This window comes from Eretmochelys imbricata, chromosome 16 (genome assembly GCF_965152235.1).
Source record: "Eretmochelys imbricata isolate rEreImb1 chromosome 16, rEreImb1.hap1, whole genome shotgun sequence".
NCBI classification, from domain to species: domain Eukaryota; kingdom Metazoa; phylum Chordata; order Testudines; family Cheloniidae; genus Eretmochelys; species Eretmochelys imbricata.
The window spans coordinates 18,400,687-18,421,019 of record NC_135587.1 but is presented as its reverse complement, the minus strand read 5'-3'; the positions used below and the strand labels follow the sequence as shown (position 1 = coordinate 18,421,019).

General features: G+C 43.1%; 1 protein-coding gene across 2 annotated transcripts in view; it reads right to left on the bottom strand.

Moving 5' to 3' along the window:
* Positions 1–18,718, bottom strand: part of STKLD1 (serine/threonine kinase like domain containing 1) — a 31,824-nt gene extending 13,106 nt beyond the window's left edge. For both annotated transcript variants that reach the window (XM_077835876.1, XM_077835875.1), the window contains exons 1-14: positions 18,617–18,718; positions 17,961–18,059; positions 17,544–17,588; positions 15,695–15,769; positions 14,971–15,075; positions 14,413–14,483; positions 13,487–13,602; positions 12,707–12,825; positions 12,430–12,590; positions 11,623–11,753; positions 10,318–10,398; positions 7,877–7,993; positions 5,859–5,999; positions 4,446–4,574 (exon numbers count right to left, since the gene is read on the bottom strand). In XM_077835876.1, the coding sequence (XP_077692002.1) occupies positions 4,446–4,574; positions 5,859–5,999; positions 7,877–7,993; positions 10,318–10,398; positions 11,623–11,753; positions 12,430–12,590; positions 12,707–12,825; positions 13,487–13,602; positions 14,413–14,483; positions 14,971–15,075; positions 15,695–15,769; positions 17,544–17,588; positions 17,961–18,059; positions 18,617–18,631 (1,405 nt within the window). In that variant the 5' untranslated portion in view covers positions 18,632–18,718. The remainder of the gene's footprint in view (positions 1–4,445; positions 4,575–5,858; positions 6,000–7,876; positions 7,994–10,317; positions 10,399–11,622; positions 11,754–12,429; positions 12,591–12,706; positions 12,826–13,486; positions 13,603–14,412; positions 14,484–14,970; positions 15,076–15,694; positions 15,770–17,543; positions 17,589–17,960; positions 18,060–18,616) is intronic.
* Between the last annotated feature and the right edge of the window lie 1,615 nt (positions 18,719–20,333).

The window sequence follows — 20,333 nt, the reverse complement described above, 5'->3', positions numbered from 1 at the left end:
GCTTCTGCCCCTGCCTTAGGGCTGCCTGACTATTCTAAGCCTTTTACCCTTTTCTGCCACGAACAATCTGGGTGTGCACTTGGAGTTCTCACTCAGATGCACGGAGAAAAGAACCGCCCAGTGGCTTATTTCTCTGCCACTTTAGACCCTGTTGCCCAAGGCTTACCCCGCTGCCTGCGTGCTGTGGCTGCTACAGTGCGCCTAGTCGAAATGTCTGATTCCCTTGTTCTCCGCTCTCCTCTTACCCTCCTGGTCCCTCGCTGACCTCACCCTGCTCCAAGACTCTGCCCCAGAAACTGAGAGAGAATCCTGGGTTGCCCAAGGTTGCTCTCTACATCCTGATTCCTTTTGGCGCTCGCCTACTGGCGCCTTTGTAGCCCCCTTTTCACTCTACCCATCTCTGGCCGCCCTGCTACATGGTGTTTTGCACGTCGGAAAGGAGGGGATGGTCTCTGCTGTAACAAAGACAGGATGATGGCCCCCCCATTTTAGTTCTTTTGCAGCCCGCCACTGTGCAGCCTGTACCATTTGCCAAAGCCATAATATAGGTAAACCTGTAAAAGCGGCCCAGGGGTTCCGGGGCCTGCCTCAAGCACTGTTCTTGCACAAATGCCTAAGTGTCAACAATATGAATTTATATTGGTTATGGTATGTTTATTCTCCGGTTGGAGTGAATCCTTTCCTTGTCGCAAGGCTGACTCATTGTCTGTTGCCAAATGTTTGTTAAATCATATTATGCCTGCCAAGGGAATTCCTGCTACTCTGTCCAGTGATCGGGGTACACATTTTACTGGCAACTTGTTCAACACCTGGACCGTATATTGCACATCAAACACCTGTTGCACTGTCCCTACCACCCACAGGGCACCGGTGCAGTTGAAAGATGAAATAGTGTCCTTAAGAATAAGCTTGCTAAAATTTGTGACTCTACAGGACTAAGCTGGCCAGTAGCCTTACCATTACCCCTTATGGACATGAGATCCACTCCATCCCAAAGGCATAAATTAAGTTCCTTTGAAATTGTTATGGGACGCCCTATGCGAGCTATGACTACCATTGCTCCCATTCCAGATTTGAACTTGACTCACAGTGCGCTCCTTCAGTATTGCAAGGGACTAATGCAAGCTGTAAGTCACTTCCATTCACAGGTTCGAGTCGCCTGGCCCACAGAACCCACCTCCGATGCTTGCCACAACCTTGAGTCAGGTGATTGGGTCTACATACGGTGCCATCATCGAAAGCACGCCTTGGAGCACCGGTGGAAGGGTCCTCATCAGGTACTGCTTACTACACAGATGGCTGTTAAACTACCTGGCATCGCAGCGTGGATACATGCTTCACAGTGTAAGAAGGCGCCATCCCCAGAGAACCAATCACCACCTCAGGACAACGCAGAGTCAATTTTGACTCCAGAAGAAGACGTAGAGGAACAGTCTGTAATACCTTACAATCTACGCTCTCGTAAGGGTTGCCAGAAGCAGACGACAAACACAAAAAAAAAAAAGGCAGTAGTGAGCCTAGCGCCTACTGCCTGTGGGCGTAAAACCGTGACTGCGGTTCCCTCAGTTAAGGTTGTCAGAACCAGAAAAGCCTTGCCTCCAACATGCGCCTCTGCCTGTTCCTCGGCTGCTGGTATCTTACGGTCTGGGGAGACCACGATGACAATTCTTTTATCCAGCAGCAGGTGTGGATAGCTCAGACCCTTAATATTTCTAATTGCTGAGTCTGCAGCCACATCCCAGCCCACTCTCAAACTGGTGTCTGGCTATCCCACTCAAGTCCCCAGACCTCACTGGAGGGCCTCGTCTGTTTAACAAAATATGGAACAGCAATGACACTTGGGAAGCGGTGGGAATAAACACATCTAAATGGATAAGTGTGGTGGAGGGAAATGGTCATTGGTGTTGGGTGTGTAATGGGACAGGGCTGGATCTGGGGAAAAGCCGTTGCCTTCAGCATATTGTGGCCAATGGTGTATGGGATTATTCAAACAAAACTAAAAAGTGGCGGGCCGGGTATGGAGATATGAATTTTTTCTCAACCTGGGATCAAACAGAGAAATCAATCTCATGTTCTCCCTACAGTAACCTTAGTGAAAATAATACAAACTTTCAATGTCATGCAAATAACACTACTCCTCCTAAGGAGAATTACCCTGTACCCTTTGGGGGATACTACTCCTCTTTTGCAAACACCTATATGACAAATGGGTGCAACCGAACCTTCCTGGCCTTAATAGGCCATCACTGGGTGTGTGGGACCAGAGCTTATACCGCACTACCAGCTAATTGGTCAGGAATCTGTTATCCCGCCCGACTCTTCCCACAATTCTGAGTGCTAGGAACCTTCCCTCAAGAACGCCTCCGCAATTTCAGGCGAAAAAGAAGGGACTTAACAGATGCCCAATGGTATGTAAATAACATAAGCCCCTTAACCTGGGAAGCAGCCATTGGCAGTTCCTTAATACCATTAGGGAGAGTAATACACCATGCAAAACGGCTCCTAAGGTTACAAACAGTAGTTGAAATAATGGCAAATGAAACCGGAGAAAGTTTAAGAGCCCTGGCCAAAGAAACAGGGGCAATCCAACAGATGGCCCTCCAAAACCGTCAGGCATTGGACATAGTGCTGGCAGCAAAAGGAGGGACTTGTGCTCTCACTGGAAAAGACTGCTGTGTGTATATACCAGACAACACCAATGAGGTAATAGATCGTGCTAGCCACTTAGAACAAATCGCATATCTTCCCCACGAAGAGCCAAGTTCTTTATGGAAGTGGCTAGGTAACCTTTTCAATTTCTCTGGCATAGGAAACTGGTTGTTTCAGGGAGCCCTAACTCTCCTGTTTGGAATCCTAATAATTTTTGTATGTTTTCAGTTACTTTCCTGTTGTATCCAAAATTGTGTCAGGCATGCTACACAGATAGCTGCCCCAAACCAGAGTGCTAATTTGATTATTTTAAATATCACTGATGAACAAAGAGATAAAGAACGACTGATATGTGGAACCCAGTCATTGTTGGTCATTGCGTAGCTTGACCAAAAGGAGGGATTGTGAAAGTAGAATTAAGTATATTGAAATTATAATTCATTAAAGAAATGCTACTTGAAGGGTTTGTTGAAATATAGTTGTCAGGAAGAGAAACATTAAGGAGTGTGAGACAATGGGTCCTCAAACTAATTAACTTAGAGCTCCTACTGAGCTAGGAGATTGGTAAACGTCAGTATGCAAATAAGATATGTATGTATATTAGTCAGTTTCTGCTTTCTTTTGTCTCTTATTTTAAATTGGCTTTGGCTTAGCTGTATAAATAAGTTATCTTGAACCTCAGAGAGGGGCTTACATCTGGGTGCATTAGCAAAGCGCTTTGCTAATAAACAGAGTGGGGTCTGACAAATTATGTGAGTCCTGAATCTGACTTTGACACTTGCATGATTCCAGCTGTTTTCATCTGCAAAAGTTTTACAAGCTTAATCTAACATGCAGACTATATACAGGAATTGCTTCACCCAAACCTAAAATGCAGCCATCTGTGGGTGGAACATGGCACTCAGGAATGATACCTAACAGATCACACAGAGAAAAATATCAAGTTGAACCTGCAGTGGGAAATTATACGTGCAGAATACAATTCCGCACATTTGTTTTGTTTTTTTGACCTTGACAATGAGAATAACACATCCCTGCTCTTTCAAGAAGCGTCATGGAATCTAATCACCACCCGTGGTCAGGGCCTCAGATTTAGGTCTAGTGCAAAAGGGGATCTTCCAGCAGCAGCGTAATGCAATGCTGTGGCATCAATTCAGCACTGACTCAGAAGGAATGCCACCTGCTGGTGTTCCTTGGGGGTTTCTATTCAAGAGTGAGCCTGATCCTGTTTCTGACAGGACTGTAGGATAGAAATGCAAGGCTGGAGGTTTTTTACACAAATCTCTTCCTGAGGCAGCTAGGGTGTGTTGTGGGGTTATTAAAAAAGCTACTTATTTCAAAGACAATTCCCCCTCTCTACCAATGTATCATCTAATTCACCTGCACTTGCTAGGCTTGTTTCTTAAATCAATCCAATATGCTGATTATACTCCATTTCCTCTTCTTATCACAACACACCACATTATGTGATGGAACCCGTAGCCACATAACCCACTTTTCATTTCTGAATGTTTATAAACAGCACGCACCTCAGCCTTCCACAGAAACATTTATAAATTGGGTCCTTATCACCACTAGGGATATTGAGACGTTTGCACTGATCTTCAGTGTGTGTTGCCCCATAGCTCATTCAACGATGGATCTCCTAATGCTATTCAAGCAAAGCTCTCACCCACATTCTTTTCTCTAACACCCCACTGTACCCAAAGTTGGGAGAAGTCAGTAAAAAGATTCATCCCCAAGCTACAAGAATCTCTAAACCCAGCTAAGCACAGTATCTGCTGTGTTCTACTTACCATTCACAGCCAAGCTCCAAAGAATACCAGAGCAAGAGAGGCAGATCTGTCTGTTCTGAGGAAAATTGCTTATAATTGACAGAACATCTGTGATGACCCCAGCTTTCCTCAGGGCTTCTGCAGCCATTTCTAATAAGCACAGAAAAGGACATATTATAATTATATTGCCACTGCCACCACTAACAACAAATTTAAATCAGAAGGAGTCATGAAAGAAGGGAGTAACATAATATGATAAAGGACAATATGAAAATGAGCAAAAGAAATGTACTGGATTCTTAATGAGAACCACATGCACACAGACTATACTTGTGGTGACTGGCCTTTCCAGAACCTTTTCAATTTGAGCTTCTCTTCCCATTATAGTTTTGAGCTTCATGGAAGAAAAAAAAAAGAGTTATTGAGAGGGCACCAATCACTGCCATTCAAGTCAGTCTAGCAATCCAACCAACCTAGTCAACTCCAGAGTTAAGAATTCATTTTGAACCATAACTTAGGTAATTTAGGTCAAAGGTGCCAAGAATCTTAGACAGCTGCCTTTTTATATTTTTTATAAGTTGAAATAAAATACTTAAAATATTTTTGAGACAAGTGAGGTGAGGTAATATCTTTTATTGGACCAACTTCTGTTGGTGAGAGAGACAAGCTTTTGAACCACACATCACTCTTCTTTGAGTCTCTCAGGCCTCTTCTCTGATCTGAAGAAGAGCTCCACGTGGCTCGAAAGCTTGTCTCTCTCACCAACAGAAGTTGGTCCAATAAAAATTATCTCACCTACCTTGTCTCTCTAATTTCCTCGGACCAACACAGCTACGACTACACTGCATACAATAATGTAAAATATTCTTGGTCAGTTTCAAATCTTTTTTGGACAGGTTCCTTTTGCATTGATGAATCCTTCCCCTAATCCTTCACAAAAATCAACCGAATACCATCATAATTAAGGCTATGATTTAGTCATGGGTATTTTTAGTAAAAGTCTCGGACAGGTCACAGGCAATAACCAAAAAGTCACGGCCAGTGACCTGACTGTGACTTTTACTAAAAATACCCCTAACTTAATCTTAGGTGCTGGTGGGGCAGCAATGGAACCCAGGTTTCATGCCCTAGCTTTCCCCAGTGTTACTATCTGTGTAAAGTAATAAGAATCACTTGATAGCCAACCAAACCTGAGCGCACCACCTCTTTAATACATCCAGTCTCAAACCACTTAGTCCGAATATAATGTACCTTATGCTCCCAGCTGACTTGCAAATAGAACTGGCTGACTAATGCTTTCGAGATGGAAAAATACCCTATGTACAGCAACATAGCTAGGCTAAGTCACGGAGTTCTCCATTATGTATCTAATCCAACAGATAAAGATGGATAAACAACAAGAATATGTCCATATGAAAGGATCAGAGGACCCACCACTGGCTGAAATCATCATTAGTAAAGTGCAGATCACTGAGAGCAGTTCTTCATTTTCAGAATATGTCCTCATTGTCTTTAACAGAGAATTGATTCCTTCCTCACCAACTAGCATCTCCACCTCCACATTCTGTTGTAGGGCTGTCAAAAGCAAAACATGGAACAGCATGAGGAGGCTTCAGCAGCTTTCATTAAAGTCTGATCTTTCTGCTCTCAGCATAGGTATACCATGAAGCAAGCATCACTTGTTGACTTAGCATAGACTATACTGTTATTTTTCCCCCTCTCTTCCTGAAATCAAGCTGCTCTTTTTGTCTCATTTTCTGCAATTTTCACGTTCCTGTGGGAAATTATTTCACAAAAATGAGGACAGGTAAAAGAAGAACGAAAAGGAGATACGGTCTAGTTAATTACATTATTTTTGCACAGAACATTTGTTTTTATTCAGAGGCAACTTTAAACCTATGGGTTGCTCCTGGAGTTAATCATACTGCATCTTATACAGAAATTTTGTTAGATACCAGGGCTATATTGTCAAAAATATGCCCCTAAATCATATGCAGAAAGCACAATTGGAAACTGATCATTAACAGATTGCAAACTGCGAACATGAGCAATTACCCATTTTGCCCATTCAGTAGCATGTTTTGCAAGCATATTCTGAGAATTTAACCATAGCACTGAACCACATCACTTGTTTATAAACTTTAGTAAAAATCTGCATGCAGGACTTGGGAAAAATTTTTTACAAAAGCTTTTGTTCTTTAAAAGTCAACATTTATTAAAATAAATAAAAAGTAATTTGCTTCATCAATAAGGCCTCCTCAAATGTAAACAAGTTAAAGGGGTGCTGCTTTTTTAATTAGATACAGAATTGGGGGGGGGCTTTAACTTTTGTGGTCTCAACACAAGCTTTATAAATATGTTACAATGTCATGTGCTGCATTAAGAATCTCTATTATTTGCAGTCTTTACACTGCTGCAAATGCTGGTATTTACATTTCTCCAAATGGTGGTTTCAGTTTACCAAGCAGGTGCCGGGGAATATTTTCTGCATTTGGACTAGTTCATTTAAAATTGAGACCAACTGGGAGATGAAAAAGCAAGAAATCTCATTTCCTCTTCCAACAGGTGGGAGAGGATGAGATCTACTAATTCTAAAAACTTGAAGGACGTAGGGCCAGATTTTCAAAGGCCTTTAGGCACACAGAAGTGCAGATAGGCACCTTGTGGGTTTTCCAAAAGTACCTGAACAGGTTAGGTGCCTAATTCACAGGGATTTCAAAATCTAGCCCATGGTGATCAAAAACACTCCATCAATTCACTAGCTACAGCTAATACTTCCTCTATTTAATAAATCAGTTAGTTTTAAATGCAAAACATGTTTTGAGAAACTTTCTTTTTTTCTTACATATGCAGCACCGTTAACGTAGTTTTATTTAACTAATAAAAAACAAATTTAAAATGCTGTTTTTGTTCATTTTAACTGCATTCTAATTTCCATCCAAATGCAGCTTGACACATATAATGAGTAAACAAAATAATCTAGTAAATGAGAAATGTATCATTCATTATTTTCTATCATAAAAAAATAAAAAGCAAGAATCTGAATAAATGTCTGTTTAAATAAATATGTATAGATATAGGGTATCCTCCTGGTGAGCAAACGGAAATACCAAATTTAATAGAAAGGCTGTATTTAGTTGCAAATAAAGAAGTTTTAATGATACCAGCTAATAAGAATCATCCTTCCTTTAGAAAAACTACTAAAAATACAAATGCAAAACAAGATTAAATCAAGGTTTCTTGCTTGCTGATTTACATCACTCTGACTTAAATTAAACCACCCACGCTAGAGAATCTGGACTCCCATTAAAGGTGGCTAAATTCCCATGTAACTATAAATTTACCCCTTAATATCTTAGTATGAATATTAATTGTCACCAAATCTATTTCAAATCTTGTTTACTACATGTAACAAGTTACTCAGTGTTTAGTACGGAACCTCATTACTGTACCTTGGCCAATAATGTCAAGCAGTAATCTGCAGCCACCTAATTGTAGCTCTAGAGAATCTATATGAGTCCTCATTGCACAAGTGACAGGATCCAGAAGTTCTAGCAAATACATAAAAGCTATGAAGAAAAGAATTGTTAAAGTCAACATTTAATAACACTATGAACAACATAGCTGGTTTATATGCTTCCCACCTTCAATACAACATGGAGTTCCTAGCTTTAGGACAGGTTGCATGACATGGTAAGGCAGAGATGGTTAAACAATGTTCTTGATCTGAAAGAAAAGCTGTGCGTATCAAGACGGAGCATTACACACTGATACCAGTAGTCTCGTGGGCACCTTCTCTGTATTAAAAACAAAAGCCGCCAAAATCTTCCATTTTGTTCAAGTTAGTTGTAGCCATCTTCTTCCTAGGAAATAGCATTGCAGTTCTTGGCTGGCTACATTCTAAGTCTGTGGTTCTCAACCAGGAATACACAAACGCCTGGGGGCACGCAGAGGTCTTCCAAGGGGTACATCAGTTCATCAAGATATTTGCCTAGTTTTACAATCGGCTACATAAAAGGCACTAGCGAAGTCACTACAAACTAAAATTCCATACAGAGAATTATATACCACTCTATATCCTATACACTGAAATGTAAGTAAAATATTTTTATTCCAATTGATTTTATAATTATATTGTAAAAATGAGAAAGGAAGCACTGTTTCAGAAATAGTGTGTTGTGACACTTTCGTATTTTTACGCCTGATTGTGTAAGCAAGTAGTTTTTAAGTGAGGTGAAACTTGGGGGTACACAAGACAAATCAGATTCCTGAAAGGGATACAGTAGTCTGGAAAGGTTGAGAGCCGCTGTTCTAAGTGATATGGGCTAGTATTCTGGTGTGGCAGTACTGAGATAGTATGCTTTTCAGACTCTGGGGGGAGATTACTTCATTAGGTTTCTCAGTCCTAGCAAGTCTTTGAGCAGCATTAGCTATTCCAAAGGGGAGCAACAAACCCACAAAACACGGTGGTAAAAGGGAAAATTGTCCAAGGGAACTTAGATGTCCTCTTGGAACCCATTCTAAGCATTCTCAGAGACAGAGCCATCCCTTGGGTACAGCAAATCGGGGCGACCGCCCCAGGCCCTGCACTGTGGGGGACCCTGCTCTTCAGGAGGAGGTGGGCAGGGGGGTGATGTGGGCGGGCGGGCGAGCGGGGTGAGGAGGCGAGCAGCAAGCAGGCCGGCAGACGAGCAAGGAGGAGCCCCCCTATGAGAACCTCCCCCTTCCCCCAGCGCCTGCTGCTCACTGGTGAGCCCTGCCAATCAGCGCCTCCCCCTCCCTCTTTGTGCCTACCACCTGCTGCGGATCAGATGTTTTGCAGCATCAGGAGGCACACAAGGGGAAAGGAGAGGAGCAAGGGCACAGCGCGCTCAGAGGAGGGGAAGGAACTCGGCAGCGGAGAGGCAGAGCAGGAAGAGGCGGGGCCTTGGGGGAAGGGGTGGAGTGGGGGCATGGCCTGGGCGGAGCTGTGGGGGAGCACCCCTCCAGCAGATTAGAAACTCGGCACCTATGTCCTGGACCCTGCACCCCCCTAGGGACAGCCCTGCTCAGAGATGTAATTATCTATTGTAACAAATTCTGCTTATATCACTGCTAGCAAGGTTCTATTCATGCCTAATTCAAACTGTTATTTATCACTGAGTCACATTATTTCAATGGGAAAAGTCACTTTTCACTTGAAATGCTTCACAGATATTGGCAGATGACAGGAAAACACCATGTTCTTTCCCCTTATTGCTTACATTCTTAGAGCATTAAATCACTATACATTAATATCTACCCAGATCTTAAACATCTCTATTTTTTAATATTAAAGGTCAATGCCAGTATTAAAAGTGATAATAGTTTGAAATAAGAGTACTATTAATGGAATTTGTTTAACAGAGTGAATTTAGAGTTCATAAAAGCATTAGTCTAATAGCACCGCAGAGAGCTAGGCATAATGAAGGGAGAAGCTATGTAACCTTCCAACACACAGCTCTGCCAAAGCACTAAAATGCCAACCTGCACCACTCCCTGTTATTACAGTCCTGGGACCCCACAGGTGTCTGACAACACACACACCAGCCCTGACGTACAGCATCTTTGGTCCTGCTCCAAACACAGCTCTGCCAGTGCACTCCAATCCTGTCCAACTATTTCAAACCAAGCTTTTCCCAAACAGAGTGAGATCACTAATTGTGCCAGTTTGTGGGTTTTTTCCACACGTGCACTAGTGGAAAATAAGTTGGGAGCAATCAACCTCATTTTCACTTGTAGCCAATGGCAGAATTTGAACCCAGTTTTCCAACAGGCTAATGTACTATTATGCAATATGTTTTCCCACTATTTTCAGAGTAAAAGCAGTGAGCAAGAACATAGTAAAACAAAATGCTGAAATACTGATCCATACCATTTTCATCTAGTAAGCTGGCAAGGCGCTTTATGGCTTTTGCTTGAGCCTGCTCTATGTCCCAGTAAGTCTCCATAAATTCTGCATAAAACAAGACATCAGAAGTTTCTGCTAAGTCATTTTACACAAATATTTACAGGATACATTCATAATGTTATTGTTTTCCTATTCTGTGCCTAGCCTGTGAATTCACATAATTGAAAGAAATTCAGCTTGAGACTCAGTTAACAAAGGAACTGAAAGAAAGTGTAAAACATTTTAAAATTGCAAATCTCACTCAAAATAGTAGGTGTGTTGATATATGAACAAAAAATAGTCAGATTTTTTCCCCACCTACGCACATGGCATTTCCTGTTTGGGGGAATTGTAGACTGAACTAAAAAGGCTTTAGTGGTTTTACACACACTTTTTATCTTGTGCAGAGCAGATTTTTCACAACTAAAGCTAATTCCATCCCCACCCTTAACCCAAGCTAAGGGCCAGATCCCCAGATAACGTCAATTGGTAGAGGCCATTTTTAAAGCCAATGGAGCTATGCTGATTCCACCAACTGTGAATCTGATCTCATATATATGTAACATTTTCTTCAGTCAGTCTTCTCTGTGATGCTGAAAATCTCAGGAGGGAAAAAACTACGGCTCTAGCAGGTTTATGGAGCTGCTAAGCTTTAGAAACTAGAAATATTTATTATTGAACATGGCAACCCTCTACAAGTTACATTTTGTTTGGATTTTTTAAGAAGAAAATGTGCATAAGATCTATCTTGCTGGATATATTTAGGAGCCACCACAAACCTTATCATGTTGTTGTCTCATAAAATTCTTTGAGAGTTTGTAGCTTAAATATAATTTATATTCTTTAAAAACACTCCAATATGAAATCATGTTAATAATAAAATGTAAAGATATATAAGTAAACAAAATGCTTTAAAGGAGCAGCTTTTTCTCTTTAGCCAATAATGCATTCTAACGGAATATCTTAATAGGTTTAACTGCCGTAAACTAGAATGCAATCAGAGTGAGGAGCTCCCAGGAACTTCAGAACAGTCTGACAAAAATTCTTTTAATAACACTCTCTCACCCTATTCAGACAGAACATTAGATAAGAGCTACTACTCTTATGAAGTTATAAGACTGGTAACACAGAGATTCTTGTCCAAAACAGTGATGCATTTCATTTCAGGTACAATGGGTAGCCATGCACTCATTCATTTCTGTAGTATAATACATCCTAAATGGAACACACATAGCATTTCAATAGGAAACAAATGTCAGTATCTCAAAGGCAACTTATTTTCCTGATTACCTAAAACACTTCCAATTCCCCCTTCAAGGAGCACATCTACAATTGCTGAAGGCAAGGTTTTTTCCTGTTTTGATAAAGAGGAACCAGCAAGAGCCAAACATTCCATAACATGTGGAATATCAACCAGATCCCTAGAAAAGGAGAGAGAAAGGAAGTCAACAAAGTTTTCCTGTTGATTTTGGTGTGTTTGGTTGGAAGTGGAAGTGTTAATTAGTGAGTAAAATAGGGTTCTGGTTGTCAGGACTACTAAATTCTGATCTTGACTCTTTCACTGATTTTGTGACTGTGGGCAAGTCAGTTAACCCTTGTGCCTCATTTTACCTACCTGGAAAGTTGACATAACACTAACCAATCTCATGATGTGCTCTGAGGCTTAATTAATTAATATTTGTAAAGAGCTTTGAGATTCTCATATAAAAATAAAACCTTAGGCAATGCGGATATTTTCTGAGAATGCAAACTGTATACAGACTACAGCCCAGCATCCAAAAGATTGTCTATAACTTTTTATAAAATTGTTTTATAACATAATTCCCCAACAAAACCAACTATCCACTCTGATCACAGAATCTCTGGTCAGTGTACACTGGAACACTCATTTCAAAGATGGGGAAACCAAAGCACTGATAGGTGAAGTGACTTTTTTACAGCAAGATAGCACAGCGAGCCAGTTGCAAAGACAGGGATAGAACCTAGGAGCTCTGGCTCAGTCCCCTAATGTAAACACTGAAGAACACTCCCTCTTACAGCAGATGGGGGGAAAAAGCAAAAAACAGAACAGAACAGGGGAAAATGTCCAGAACTCACTTTGCTGAGGGTCTCATACTGGGCTGAATCTGTAACATCATAAGTAAAATTGGAGACAAAGGCTGAGTATCTTTATTCTTTTTCTGCATTAACGTCAGAACTCTCTCAAGACTACTGGTGTCCTTTCTAATATTCCGCAGTAATGAATTTGTCTCTTTCACCTGTAAACAGCAGAATATTGGTAGAATCTGTATGTATTCACTTTGTGGATCTCTTGGGGTTTTTTGACACATGATATTCCCAGTGAAATGTTCGTGGCACTCTCAATAGTACATACATTCAGAAAGAAGCAGGTCATCATGTCTAGTAGAATACATCCTAAAGACCAGATGTCAGACTTCTCACTAAAGGAAAAGCAGAGTGCTTCAGGGGACATGCAGGATTTAGAGTCAGGATCTGTTGAAATAAATGTCAGATCAGTAATGGTTTTGACACTGTGTAATGTTTTGCTTTGCTTGTATGGGTGTGACCTGCAGATAGCGGTTTCACATCAAAGTACAATTCAGTCAGAAAGATTCTACAGTGAGTCAGATTTTTACTGGTGATATTCCATAGAAGATTCTAAGAAGAACCGCACTACAATTAATGACAATTCTCCAAGATCTAACTTCCTATATATTATTGCAAATAGTCTTACAAATCCAGTTTAGCTTAGAGTCATCTCATGACTCTCAAAATATTAAAAGATCTATTTTTCTAACTGTGCAGTGGTTTGTTTGATGTGAGCATCTGTCCACTTGGAACTGGACAGACAACCTCCAAACTCATTTTAAATGTACCACAAAACTGCCATCAGATGGTAACGATTATTTTTTATCACTGCTGAGCAAGATTCAGACCAATTATGTACAGTAAGTGTGAAAGTTTTCATATCACAATCAATCTATTTAATTCTTGATCTTTTACAATGATCTTGCTTGCTGCTTAGAAGAAATAAAATGTAATAGGCCAAAAAAAGGTGTTTTCCTTCTTTATTTTGTAATAGAATTAAATTGTTAAAAAACACAGATTGAATCTCTTTAAAAAAAATACTAAAATATTAAAATTAAATAGCTACCTTCTTCCACTCTTATCTTCCATTTCATTTCATCAGTCATAAGAGTTTCTACACCAAAATCGCAAAGCATGAAGGATACTTCATCAGTTAAAAGGATGTTAGACGGTTTGAGGTTTCTGCAATACAGAGAAATGGTTTTTATCAACATGTTAAATCAGAGCGTAATCTTGTATAGCTACAGGCTCCTTATCTCTGAGACCTTTTACACAAAGAAGATGGGCTTTGTTTTTAAGTTACAAATGATAATGAAATAAAATACATTTATTTTCCTTTTTTACTGTGAATAAGGCAAAAAGCTTTAAAAATTGACACTGGAAGCCTCAACTTTTTCTGAATACTGAGCATGAACTAGTCTTTTTTCCTCTCTTATTCCTGTTAAGTTTGTTCATTCTCTTAGGCACAGCTCATTTGCCAAATTTTATGCAGGATTATAGACTGTAATATGAATGTGAATGAAGAGTCAATATTCCAGTATTTCATTAACTATAGGATCGTGAACATTCAAGAGTTAAGTTATACTCATTTTGTGGATGGATAAATCCGGGGAGAACATATGAATTAAATGACTTGCCTAAAGTCACACAACGATCAGATGCAGAAATATAATCCAGGAGTATAACTTCCACTCCCCTGCTTTAATCAATAAATTCACACTCAGACTACTGTCTCTGAAGTCAAACACCACTGAGGGGGAAAAATGGTGGAGGAAGGAGAAGAGCACTGATTAACACTCATACAGTAGATCTACTAATCATCTCTCTCTGCTGTAAACTCATTTTGACACTCCATCTTATCTCTGAAACTCCCCACCCTACCATCAAAATGTACAATGTCTTGCTTCTCAAGTGAATAGTTGCGCTGAAGTAATAATTCAGTTGCAAACCAGCAAAGGTCGAGCAGTCAAAGAGGCTGGAATTTCTATTTACCTGTGAAAAACATTTTGTTTGTGTATATAAAACAAAGCATCCACCATCTGCCCCAGGAACTTCTGAATTACCTATGGACAGAAATATACATGAAAATGTAGTACATGAAGAATAACTACATGGTGAAATAAGCCATGTCTAAGAACACGAAGGCTGCTTAGTTTGATACAGGCTCCAGTCCAAGTGGGAATACTATACTCCTTTCACTTTCTGCAGATCAATTAACCTGCAGATCAATTAACATCACCCCTGTGAATTAGGCATTATTATTAGCTCCATTTTTCAGAAGAGTAAACTAAGGCACAGAAAGGCTAAGTTGCCTGGGAGTACAAAATTATATAAGTGCTAAGTATTATTATTGTGATTGTACAATGACTCAGTGGCAGAGCTGGGAAGAGAATTCAGAAGTTTTAAGTCCTGGTCTCCTGCTTTAAGCAATAAATACTATACTTTGATGTCTCTGGGGAGCAGCTGGGAAAGGACAGAAGGTGGTGAAAAAAGTTAAGGCAGTGAGATTCCTTTGCATTTCAATAAGATGCTTTTTCTGTAATTTTTTACCATATCTTCTACTTTCTCTCGCTTCTTCCTTTTTGCCTTGATCAGAGATGAAAGGTCTCCTTGGCTTGAGTGCTGCATCACCAGACAAAGAAATAGAGATGAAATCTGCAACAGAGATTAGGTCAACATTATTCAGTCACTTATAGATAATGACATATGCAGCAACAAAGATACAAATTAGCAGCTGGGCCATTGGGCCTTGCAAATAGATTTGGTGCACACCATGGAAGTATGAGATGGGATTATTTGTCTCCCACAAAAAAGTCAATATTTACTTTTGTCTACTTAAAACATAAAACATCTGCTTCTAACAGGAACAAGTACCTTTGAAAACATATGAGCAAACAGTAAATGCTACTGAATTCAATGGGATTTAGGCCCAAGTAGAGTGCAAGATCGTGTCCACAAAGAAATAGCTCTGGCCTCCTGGCTTCTTTATGGGCCAGTTTTTAAGGTGCTTTATTCAGACATGCAAGGAACTGCAGCAGCTTAAAAACTGTATATCTGTTGGGTATGGAAGCAAAGGGGAAGACACTGCATACAGATCCTGGGCTGCAACACAGCCATGTTGTGCTGCCCCAATGGTAGTGTAATTCAGAGCTGCCTTCACAGAAGGTGGCTCAGTCACAGGCCCAGAAACCTTAAGTGTCCCCTTACCTAGCTACAGAAACTTTGACATGCCAGTTTGTGCACTCCTCTCTAACAGACAGCACTTCATTCTCACCTTATTATCCCAGGTGATAAACAATTCTTTGTAAATGCAGATGTTTGAATGCTGAAGTTTCAGCAGATCCATTGCCTGTTGGAAAGACAGCAAATGAAACCCAAAGAGTTTACTCGGAGTGAGCTACAACAATCCACATGCTTCTTTCTCCTGGATTAAGAAAATGTCTTCAAAACACAGAACACAAAGGGCAGATATCTGACTGTCATGCATGCCATGTCCCTGTTAAAGCAGCCAGGTCCAGTTCTTTTTCAGTTCTATTTCACATTTGCAATCGAAGGAGTGCCAAGAGAAGTGAAATATGGTTCTTAAGTGAAGCTCTACTCTAAATATAACTCTGTACAAATAGCATAGTGGGGTTCAACATTTGTCATCTCGCAAAGGATCAGTTCACAAGTAAAAAGATTGTTTCCTAACAGCCAGCCTTGCAAACTCACCCTGGAATTTGAAAGTCAAGGTGAGTTATTTCTCGTACACCCATCATCTGCAGTAACGCTGAGTCAACTGTGAATTGCAGGTGTAACTAAAATGCACGAAGTGTCCTCCTCTCTAAACCTAGCCACGAGGTAAAGTCTCAAGGTAAAGATCCTAAAATTGGAACTTGCTTAAAAATTCTGTTGTTGATGTATGAGCTGGAACAGAATTCAGCTCACTCTCCCAGAGCTGTGCTCATGGCACTATAGAGCTAACTGGAGTAAAAAGGAGTAAAAACAAAGGGCCAAATTCCCAGCTAGCATAACTTCTTTTACTTTAATAGAACTACACCAACAGACAATTTGGCTCAAACTTTGGTCAGTAAAGTCAGCAGATCTAATTCTGAATACACACAGGGGACTGATATAGAATAGGCAATTTTAATTACTTTCTGACCACAACTACATATCAATTGGTTTTAAACGTTCCCACTCATTGCGAACAGCAGGTGCTAGGTGCAGTGAACACCAGCAGTGACACTAGACACATTCTGTTGTGAATATTTGTGTTCTGGTGGAACAGTAATTAGGATATTAGCAATATTGCTGACTTATTATTATGTCTTATTTATTAAATACTGAAGGAAGTATGCACAACGCAGGTTACCATAGAAGGAAAAGGCCAGTGAAGACATTCCCATCAAGAAATTTCTAGATCCATGGGCACAAAAATCAACACAACATTAAAATAACATGTACTATGTAGAAATTGAGTCATTAATGTAAACAGGACTATCAACAGACCACTCTCCATCCTTCCACCTAGTGACCAAACAAACAGATGGGCTTTGCACTGTGCCCTAAAGGTAAACAAATACAGGCTCTGAAGTGAGGGCCATCCATTGAGAACAGCTGGCCACTTGAACCCAAACATTCAAGTCCACCTCCTCTGTATGTATATATATAGAGAGAGATCTTCTTACTATATGTTCCATTCTGTGCATCCGATGAAGTGGGTTGTAGCCCACGAAAGCTTATGCTCTAATAAATTTGTTAGTCTCTACGGTGCCACAAGTCCTCCTCTTCTTTGTTCAAGCCTAAGGATTGTTAATAAGAATTCATAGGCTGAACTGAGTTGTTGTATTTACACTACAATAAAATACCCACGCCTGGCCCATGTCAGCTACTCAGGCTCCTGGGGCTTAGGCTGCTGGACTATAAAGCAGTTGTGTAGATTCAGGCTCAGGCTGGAGCCCAGGCTTTGGGACCCCACAAGGAGGGAGGACAGGACAGTTCAGTTTATGGGTAAGTCAAGGCCCAAATCAGGTAGGGCTATTTATAGTTTCAAATTATTGCTGATAAAGGATTTTTTACTGTTTAAGAGAAGACCCTGCTCCTTCTGAACGAGACTAGTAAAAAAAAGACTGCATCACTACCTCCTTCAGGGCATTATTTGCTTGTTGTTCATCAATGCATTCAACCTGTACCAAACAAACAAAAGACAAAGATAACAATATAACAAAAGACATGGATGAGAATATAATACAGAGGTGGCCAAGCTTTATGACACCGAGCATCACGTAAGTAACCCCACCAGGAGAATGAGATTTACACCCAATTTGTAAATATCATCAGTAACTATACACTGCAACCCTAACATCTACTGCTGGGTGCTTGGATCTGCTGGGTGCTTGAACTGCAGTTCAAGACAGTGTCATCATTCAAAGTATAAGCCAAATCAGACCCAGTGTCTGTGACGGCTGGTGTGCTGGGCTGCGTTGCTCTCAGGCGAATGGGCCTAGGGAGATGCACTAGAGAGCTGCATCTCGCTGTCATGGCAACCAAGTTCTCACCTGCTTCAGCACATATTTCCTCCCAGCACCTTCTTTCACCGTTTTTAACTCCACCGCCAGCATTGTGCCCAGAGCCCCGGGCTCCAGCTGCTCCAGCACCTACGTGGGGGAAACAGGCATTGATAAACAGGGGGGAACCTGGGCACAAAAACACCTCAGAGCTGCCTCACTGTGCAACCCCCAGCTCCCCTGGGCAACAGGCACCCTCCAGGTCCTGCTCCTCCGAGGGCAACAGGCACCCTCAGTGCCCTCTGCCCCATGGGCAATGGGCACCCCACCTCTCTCCCTGCCCCACGGGCAACAGGCACCCCCCGGCGCCCTCTGCCCCACGGGCGACGGGCACCCCCCGGCTCTCCCTGCCCCACGGGCGACGGGCACCCCCCCGGCTCTCCCTGCCCCACGGGCGACGGGCACCCCCCCCGGCTCTCCCTGCCCCACGGGCGACGGGCACCCCCCGGCTCTCCCTGCCCCACGGGCGACGGGCACCCCCCCGGCTCTCCCTGCCCCACGGGCGACGGGCACCCCCCGGCTCTCCCTGCCCCACGGGCGACGGGCACCCCCCGGCTCTCCCTGCCCCACGGGCGACGGGCACCCTCCCCTCCGGCCCGAGACCGGCCCCCAGCGCGCCCAGGGGCGGGGCAGCCGCCGGCCCTCACCGTGTAGCTCTCCATGGCTGGGGCCGCGGCCGAGATCGCTGCCGCCCGGTCCCGCTGCCCCGGGAGACGGGGACCAGAAACGGCTCCCACCTGGGCGGGTGCAGCGGGGCCTCCCCCTCCGCCAGCCCGCACGCGGCCTCCAGCTGGGGCCCCGGGCCCTGCTCCTCGCTCCCCCTCTTCCTGCCCCCCCACCCCGCCCCTCCTCTCACCGCCTGCCCCTGGGCCCCCCCGCACCCATCTGCCCCTTCCCCCCCTGCCCCGCCTCTCACCGCCCGCCCCTGGGCCCCCCCGCACCCATCTGCTCCCCCTGCCCCGCCTCTCACCGCCCGCCCCTAAGCCCCCCACCTCTCTGCCCCTCCTCCCCCTGCCCCGCCTCTCACAGCCCGCCCCTGGGCCCCCCCCCCTCTGCCCCTCCTCCCCCTGCCCCGCCTCTCACAGCCCGCCCCTGGGCCCCCCCCCCCACCTCTCCCCCTGCCCCGCCTCTCACCGCCCGCCCCTGGGCCCCCCACCTCTCTGCCCCTTCTCCCCCTGCCCTGCCTCTCACCACCCGCCCCTGGGCCCCCCGCACCGCTCTGCCCCTTCCCCCGCCTCTCACCACCCACCCCTGGGCCCCCCACACCCCTCTGCCCCTTCCCCCTATGCCCCGCCTCTCACTGCCCGGACCCAACCCTGGGCCCCCCACACTCTTTCACCCCTTGCCCCACACCCCGCCCCCTCTCCTGTTCCCCTTGTATTGGCTAAGCAGCTATAATAGCATTAGTAACACACTTAAGATTTGTTTTTGATGTATAATTTTTAATTTAAAAAAATTCAAGGGGAACGAAACGTAGCAGCCCAGTGCCCAGTCATCGCTCCTGAGCAGCCCAGCTCCAGCCAAAAAGCAACTCAATGATGCCATGTTCATGTCAAAGCTGCAGACTAGAAGTAGGCCCCAATCCTGCCAGTATTGCTCCTAGTCACGCTTCACATCAGTAAAGTTATTCACGTGCATAAGTGTTTGAAGGATTGGGCCCTTCATTCATACTTGCCTGGGGTGCTTTGTGGTTGAAGATTTCTGGAGTCATGTACCTTGCTTTCCCCTTAATCAGGGATGCTGGAACAATTGTATGGGGGGGTGCGGAGAGCCCCACTGAACCAAACTGTAAACCCTGGATATGATGGAAACCACTTTAAGCCAGGAGGTGGGGCAGCAACCCCAGCACCTGTAAGTCCAGCACCCATGTTTTAAATTACTCCCGCTGAGTAGCTATGGGATCGCTCAGTCAAGCATTCCTTGGGCAGCCAAAAATTCCATTTAATCCTCTCCAAAATGTATAAATTGTGTAAAGCTGCCTATTTTAAGAAATGCATCATGATGCAATGGATACCTTCTCAATTGGGACTATGATTCCAGCTATCATTAAAAGTGTTAACAAATGCAAAATAGATCCAGGGACAAGAAAGAAGAATTTTTATGCCGCCGAGGCCCTGATGCTACACAGGCTTTTGCACATGCTTCATTTTATGTGTGCCGCGAGGAGTCCAAGTTACTGCAGTTGGACTACTCACAATATGTATAGTCAAGCATGTGCATAAGCCTTTGCAGGATCAAGGTCCTTTTACTGGTCTCCGTCATACATTGCAACAGACTGTGATTCTACTGAAGGGAGAATTTTCATTTGAACAGAATAAGCTCTTGCAAAGAATATCAAAGGACTATAACTTTTCAAGGAGCAGG